The sequence below is a fragment of the Rhinichthys klamathensis genome, unplaced genomic scaffold (assembly GCF_029890125.1).
Source record: "Rhinichthys klamathensis goyatoka isolate OS25496 unplaced genomic scaffold, OSU_Roscu_1.1 h1tg000296l_1, whole genome shotgun sequence".
NCBI lineage: Eukaryota > Metazoa > Chordata > Actinopteri > Cypriniformes > Leuciscidae > Rhinichthys > Rhinichthys klamathensis.
Window position 1 is genome coordinate 152,845 of NW_026606815.1, and position 7,500 is coordinate 160,344.

At 38.2% G+C, this 7,500-nt stretch overlaps 1 protein-coding gene across 2 annotated transcripts; it reads right to left on the minus strand.

The window, feature by feature from the left end:
- Positions 1-681: 681 nt before the first annotated feature.
- On the minus strand, positions 682-5,859 carry isl1a (ISL LIM homeobox 1a). Of its 2 annotated transcripts, none has more exons than XM_056270102.1 (6): positions 5,593-5,859; positions 4,835-5,024; positions 3,880-4,139; positions 2,241-2,524; positions 1,798-1,965; positions 682-1,658 (listed from the first exon to the last, which is right to left on the minus strand). In XM_056270102.1, the coding sequence occupies exons 1-6, from the start codon at positions 5,618-5,620 to the stop codon at positions 1,542-1,544; spliced, it is 1,047 nt and encodes a 348-aa protein (XP_056126077.1). In that variant the 5' UTR covers positions 5,621-5,859; the 3' UTR covers positions 682-1,541. The 2 variants fall into 2 exon arrangements, with proteins under 2 accessions (XP_056126077.1, XP_056126076.1); XM_056270101.1 differs by having other exon boundaries at positions 2,241-2,527; positions 5,593-5,858.
- Between the last annotated feature and the right edge of the window lie 1,641 nt (positions 5,860-7,500).

Here is a 7,500-nt window from a genome sequence, read left to right on the forward strand (position 1 = left end):
AGCAACTGTCTGCACAAAGGAAAAAGCGGAATTATGCCCAGAGCCATGGGCCATTTAAAGAGGCATTGTCAAGGTCATTGTACCAGCAATTGGCATGACAGTCAGTAGAGTTGTATATTGATGTTTAATTCTGTTACTTAATTGTGTGTACTTTAGCAAGCTTGCTGCAGATCAACATGTATATGAATAACATGGTGATTCTCTAATAGACCAGTCATAGTCACTGTTAATCTGATGAAACACGCCATCTGCTGAGGTTGATTTGTCCTCTTTCTCAATGCTATGTATTCAAAGACCACTGAGTGATTAACTTACTTTCTTAGCGTTTAAAAAGTAAATGTTAATAACAGAATTTTCATTTTTGGGTGAACTGTCCCTTTAAGGGTGCTTTAGCTTGCAGTGCTGTTAACCACATTATATGATAAAACGATCATCTTGCCTCTGTTTGTGTGATATATTATTATAATAGCCAAACCTCAAATTGACATGCGAGAAACGGGCTACAAAATGGTCACATGTAAGAAACCCCCACGTGTCCGACCGTTTACTTACAGTACACGTCAAAAGTTTATTGATCAAATATTCCTGAAGATAACTCTACATATGGCGTTGCTCTTACATCAGACTTTGATCAAACGACAGGACACGTCAATTATGATAGATCATTCGGAGTCGACAATATTCTTTTCTTCCTTTTTACTTCTTCAGCAAGTAAAAGTACACAAAAGTGGCATGTCTTTCGACAATAAATAATAAAATATTTTGTAATACAGGAACAAAACGAAACCTCCAGAGCTAATCAGTCATTTTAAATTAACTTAAACCTATACACATCTTTGGGAAAGAAAAAAGTTATTGGACGGACACAAACACATGAAATTCCCACACAGCTTGTGGCAAAATAGAGGTATACCTTGTTGCAATGCTTTAGTTCTTGAAAAGAGACCATATAACAAAACTAATTGCAGTAGACCTCGGCTGCCTGCCATACTACCCTCTTTTGTCCATTTCGATCTTTTATAGAAACAGAATAAACAGTCTTGGTTTCATTATAGGCTACTCACGTTGCGCACACAAGTAGGCTATGAATGTATATATTAGACTAAGTTCTCTTGCGTCGTATATCCGTGGAGGTCCATTGATTTGTCATAAAAGTGGAAAAAATGTGGAGGGTTTTTTGGCAAAAGTGTAGCCGACCAGGTCCACTCGGCTGCGGAGCACTGCAATGATCATGTCAAGTTCGGTGTGTAAATACGTGCGCCGGTTGGATCCACTTTCGCTGGAGTTTAAATGGTCTTTTCGCAACACTCGTTGGACTTGCTCGGTTGGAGTGTGTTTAAATCCCATGATTGTCATCACAGTGTATAAATACAACCAGGGGTTGTTTCGATATAGAGGCCTCGTGCAGTTGGTAAACGGGTTTTTATTCAGGAGCGGCCCGAAATGACAGGGATGGAAGAAACTTCTCGAGCCTCTCTCTGAGATTGCTTCCCGGACACGTCCTTTCCCAAACTTCAAGGTGCAGGAGATAATCCACTCGCTTATGCCTCTATAGGACTTGCTACCATGCTGTTTGGTGTATCTGGCAGTTGCGAGGACATTGACGCGACCTCGCTCCCTGTGGAGTTCGAGCCTGGCCCTCCTTCAGAAAAATTCACCTAAAACGGAAGAGTTAAAGAGTATGTTATTATTATTGTTTGATCAATTATTCATACTATAATTATTATTAATTGTATTAGCGGTGGTTTTGATACTGCTACTGGTTTTAAATCTTTACGCACAGTTTTGCGCACTCACCAGTTGCTGGAAAGCAGGCTGGTCGATGTCACTCTGCAGTGCGAAGTCACTCAGGACTTTCCAAGGCGGTTGGTAACTCTGCACCTCCACTTGGTTTGCCTGCAAACCACCGTCATGTCTCTCTGGACTAGTCGCCACCATTGGAGTCCCCGTCATCCCCTGGATGTTCTGCAGATGACCACGAATAATTTATAGAAGTTCGATGTTCTGAGTGAGACCATAACTGACATCGCCATAACTACAAGACAAGACCTTAAGGTTTTGAATATAGCCTACATACAAACTGTATATTTAAAAAAAATGTGCATGCTTTAATATTTGCAACGATATCAGCAATAGACGCACGTGAATTGTACAGACCTATGCAATACGGAGTTAGGCTATAGGCTATATATTTATTATATAGCTATAGCCTAACCAATATTTATAGCCTCCAATCTTACCGTTTTGTCGTTGGGTTGCTGCTGCTGGAGTTGTTTCATCAGTATGCTCCTCTTTTTGTCCTTGCAGCGCTTGTTTTGAAACCAAACCCTGATGACTCTCGGGCTGAGACCCGTCATCTCAACGAGCTGCTCTTTCATGAGGGCGTCGGGTCGAGGGTTGGCATTGTAACAAGTCCTCAAGGTATGGAGCTGTTTTTCGTTTAGGACTGTCCGGACGCGGGTTGTTTTCTCAGGTTGCTTGTGCACGTGAGGTCGAAGCGCAGGCTGACGTGCCGAAATGGGCTCTGCTGCAAGAAAAACGAAACGGAGATTAATAATTGTTGAACGCAAAGTGATCTTATATAATGTTCTGAATGTGTGAAGACTGCGAATATATGTCCAGCGGTCAAACAAGTAGCCTAATTTAAACGAATATGTCGGAGGTAGGCCTACCCGAGGGCCATAATGTGGATGTAATTATGTGAAGAAGAAATAATAATAACAACAATACATTTTTAAAAAATCACTGAAAGACTGAGTGTTAGTGTTCTCATATTTTCCATATAGGCCTATTTGATGGTCTTTTTTCGAGACCGGGTTCGAGAGGAAATCTCCCCATAAGCGTAGGCTACAAATAGGTTTTAGACATTTATTTCCGAAGAAATGTGTTTCTTCCCACATGCAATTCTTATTTCTGCGTGTATTGGCGAAGAGAGTTTCCTTTTAATGAACTTGAAATGCAGCCATGGTTGCAATCCCTTTTCTGGCAATTATATGTTCCTGTTGAATGCAATAAATTTGGAGGGCGAGTATGACTCAGAAAGATAGGTTTACGACACTTAATTAAACCAATCTGTGCATAGGCCTACCTCTGAATTTTAAATAATCAGGTACGCGCGCTGTGCAGCCCGAGACATGACTTGAAAACATGTATCAATAAACCTGCATTAACAACTGATTTTGTGGTGGTTTACAATATTGAGGATATTATAAAACAAGGTGGATTAATGCAGTGAATATCGAACAGCAATAGCGCGTGATTTGCGAGTTAAACGCGTAAGACTTATTTTAAAGGGCCTTTAAATGTGGAGTATCAACAACTCTGGTTTGTAATATCAGTTTAATTTAATAAACAGTTATTTAGAACATCTGCCAAATGCTCTTACAGTACACACATGATACATTGTTATCGTACTATTATATTTCTATAGCATAACAACATTTAAGATTAAATGACATTTTCTATTTGTGAAAAGATCTCCTTTATTTCTCAAGTAGCCTACATGTAGCCTACAAGCTGACGCGTGGTTGAACTCTAATCAGCAGAGAAGATCTATTTCATGTATGAATAGCTTAAAAAAGGCCAAACAGGAATACAAACGAGTAGCCTAATGCTGTCAAACCACCACACTTTAATTGTGGTTGGCTTGTTAATAACATAATTCGCGGATGGTTATGGCACAACATTTATTAATCATAAGTTTTAATCTCTTAAAATATAATGCCATCATTTTTTTTTTTTTTTGTCTTGAACGAGTTCTACATTTAAAAAAAAAAAAAAGGTTCATAAGCTTTGTTCCCCCAGACAAATAGCCTAATCCCCGAGTCCTTGAGCAAACAAGCAAACAACGCTTTGTAAGTTGTAGAATAGTATGCCTACCTGCCATTTGTAAAGGTCTCGCAGGATGTAATGGGCTTAATGGGTCACCAGCACCCATTGTTGCTCGTTCCACCACGTCATGGTCGGCCCTGCAGAAGAGCCCGTCTTCCCGCAGAGCGAACTCATCTCCCGGGATGAGCTGCCGACTACACGCCACACATCTGAAACACTCAATATGATACACCTTCGAGCGTGCTCTCATCACGAAGTCATTCTTGCTGAAACCAATGTTGCATTTAGCACATTTGATCCCGTATAACCTGAAAAAAGAGAAACACAAGTAGGCTACATTAGTATAATGTGTAATGTGTTTGGGTGAAAATAAACGGCAACTAACGATTTCAACAGATAGCTTAGGCTACTCGATATGAGAACAAAAATATTGAATATATGGTAACCGAAATTATAATTGTAAGAAAAACAAATGCAAAGGTTTAAAAAAGACAACCACACTAGAATTTACTTAATTATTAAGTCGGTCAATGATTTAGTAAATATCAAAATTATTTTGTAATTATTGTTAGCCTATTATTATTATTATTATTAATAATAATAATAATAAATAACAGCATTAATAATTATTAATAATAATACAAATAATAATGACAATTATTTTTGGCGTATTATTAAACAGTGGTGTTTGTCCCACACGCATGGCCTCTTAAAATAATGCTACATTCATACTGTCAAAAATCTTATTTCAATATTGCGATGACATTTCGTAGAGTTAAGCTACATGCGGCAACACTACATATGAACAAAGCCCCACAATAATTGTGGAGTAATTGCACTGCAGACTCATTTAAGACCCGAGATTAGCATATAGGTGCTGTCCAGTACAAAAAAAAATGAATGACAGCATGCTGCCGTAATGCACCAGTGAATAATGAGAGGTTACTGTCATTCAGACATCCACACTCGAAAACTAAAACATGACCTAAATGATCTGCGTTACCTGATGTAGTCCCGTTTACAGTAAGTTTTTCCGTCTCGGACAAAACATGTACAGGATTCGTCCAGATACTGGTTACATTCTGCACATTTCAAACACGCCGCGTGCCACTCCAGATCCGGGGACACGCGCAGAATATACTGGTCATGGATTTGATTCCCACAGCCGACACACAACGAGATTAGACGCTTTTCTGATTGAAAGAGAAAGCATAGGAAATTTAAATTATGTAGGCTAAATATATATATATAATTTAATTATAGGCACTATACAATCTTCTTGTAAGTTTTGAATAGCCCAAAAAAAAAGAGAAATAAAAAAGTTTTTAATTTCCCAGTGAAATACTCTCAATTTGTGGGTAGAAAAAAAAGATACTATGACATTGTTTAAAAACGATACTGAATGCTAAAAACGATACTGGATGCTGAAAACTGTATGACTGAAAAGTGACCGAAATAAAGAATATGTTACATTAGAACCGACATATAGGCTAGCCTAATTGTTCTCATTCCTAATAATAACAATAATACATTAAATATTAAATGGCTTGGAAAAGGCCCTGTTTGTAGTGGTTTAAACTGAGGAAGAGTGGTATAAGCCCCTATGAGGATCTTGTCACGATCCCTTCTGTCTGTTGACAACTTTGAAACAAACTTCTAAAGTCATGCATTGATCGGCAAACAGGCATGGTTCATTGTAAATCGCCAATTTTAGCAGTGAGTGTCATCAGACACATATATAGACATTAAGGCATAACTTACTTTTTGGTGGATCCCCCATGTCTCCCATGTCAAGAAAGTAAGGCGGTGTTAGGTCCACTTTAAAACCGGACAGAAGGCCCTTAGTGCCCGTGTTTTGATCTGTGAAGGTGGGAAAGTGGACGAGGGTTCGAGGTGTTGCAGGACTTCCCGGAATCGAGATGCTTGCGATTAGAGTTAGGGGTGTGTGTTGAGCTCCTGTGCTTGGTCACAGCATTGATGGGCCACTCTTGTCCCTATCTCTCTCTCCCTCTCTCAAACTCCGTCGGCTTCGGCTCTTCTCTCTCTCTATTGGTCTGACGTAGGACACTCATACGTCACCTTTAGGAGAAGCTGATTGGTTATGGAAAGACGACCAGCTGTTCGGAGCCCAGGCCGATGAGTTGTTGCATTTTACTTTACTTATTTCATTCATACATTTGTCTAATTTCTGTCGTTTTTGACGAATTAATAGACCCGAAAAATGTTGAAATAAAAAAAAAATAATAAAAAACATTGTTCATAGCATTGCATAGGCTATTTAAAGTATATAACCTACTTTAATGTTTATCTAAACCAGTATCGGATATCCTAATTTGAAGCAAATGTTTTCAGTCATGATATTCTAGCATTGAATTTTTAAAACTTTTTTTTTTTTAAATAACACAATTAGGCTATAGTAGGCTACCTATTATTTCAACTGAAATAGGCATATTTGTAAAAATCGTGCAAACTGAAACTTGTAGGATATTTTATATCAAGTTGTTATGATAAATAATGCATTATGAATTTGGCTAAATGATGTAAAGATGTAGCCTATCTCTGTTTTGACTGGCGGACATGTGAAGTGGATCTCCCTCGACCAGTGTAGCCTATGCTACAGATTTTCGCATGCAGGGAAAGACGCAAATCCGTAGGCTATAGGCTATATTTAGGCAGTTGCACACATGCAGGGCTGCATAACACGATTGAAATCAATGGCACATTTCAGGGTTGTCGCTATTTAAACTAAAACGCAATTACAGCACATAATTGCAGATAATGACCGTTTTAAACTGCGCGAGGCACGTGGTAATATAGCCTAATCTCAATGTAAGGGATGGGTTGGTTGAACAAGCTGGTAGAATATAGCACAGAGTTGCCAAATCTCCTGAACCTTTTACGACATGACAAGTTTTACTGAATTTTTTGTTATTTTTGTAGGCTACTGGAGTTAAACTATGAGCTGTCACTTCAACCCAAATCATTTAGATTAACATTGTATTTCACTGTATTTTGGCGTTTTATATATATACAAAAACGTTATAGGTGTCTTTTGAATCGTTATAAATGTATTTTAAATTGACAAAACAAAATGTGTAAAGTCCATCTTAACGAATCTGTCTCCAATTGACAGTGATGGACAAGACAAACCAAGTGGCCGAAATATGACAGCAGGGTTGCAGTCAGCAGAGCGTCGCTATAACAGACACAAACACGCCCTCTTGTGTTAGCAACATGACCCAAAGCAAACCCACCAAACAAAGACATATGGAAACATGGGCGAGAGCTTGCATTGTTAATTCTCTAATCTGCTCAAATATTAATAATAATACGCGTTAATAATTAATTGATCATTAATAGGCCTACACGTTAAATGGTTCGTGCATCATCGAATAGCCTATTTGAGAATTAAAAACTCATTTGAAAGAATAAACATTTTAAATGATGGAAGGCATTGTTTACAATATTATACTCATCATCGTTGAATATTAAGTCCTAAGCAATTAATCGGAGTGTTTGTTTTAACATAATAAGACTGAACATCCTAGATTTGGGTTGGGATTAGGCTGTTCGTAATTATACATTTGAAATTTGATGATTTGGGTGGAGCATTGCATACAAGAAAACAGCATATCCCAGCACTCACATAAAAAAACTTACCACCTTACC

Coding starts and splice junctions, on each gene's coding strand:
- isl1a (XM_056270101.1), bottom strand. CDS start 5,620: ATGGGAGACATGGGGGATCCACCAAAAA. Junction 4,140..4,834: donor TGTAAACGGGACTACATCAG/GTAACGCAGATC, acceptor CTCTTTTTTCAG/GTTATACGGGATCAAATGTG. Junction 1,966..2,240: donor AGCAACCCAACGACAAAACG/GTAAGATTGGAG, acceptor GGTCATCTGCAG/AACATCCAGGGGATGACGGG.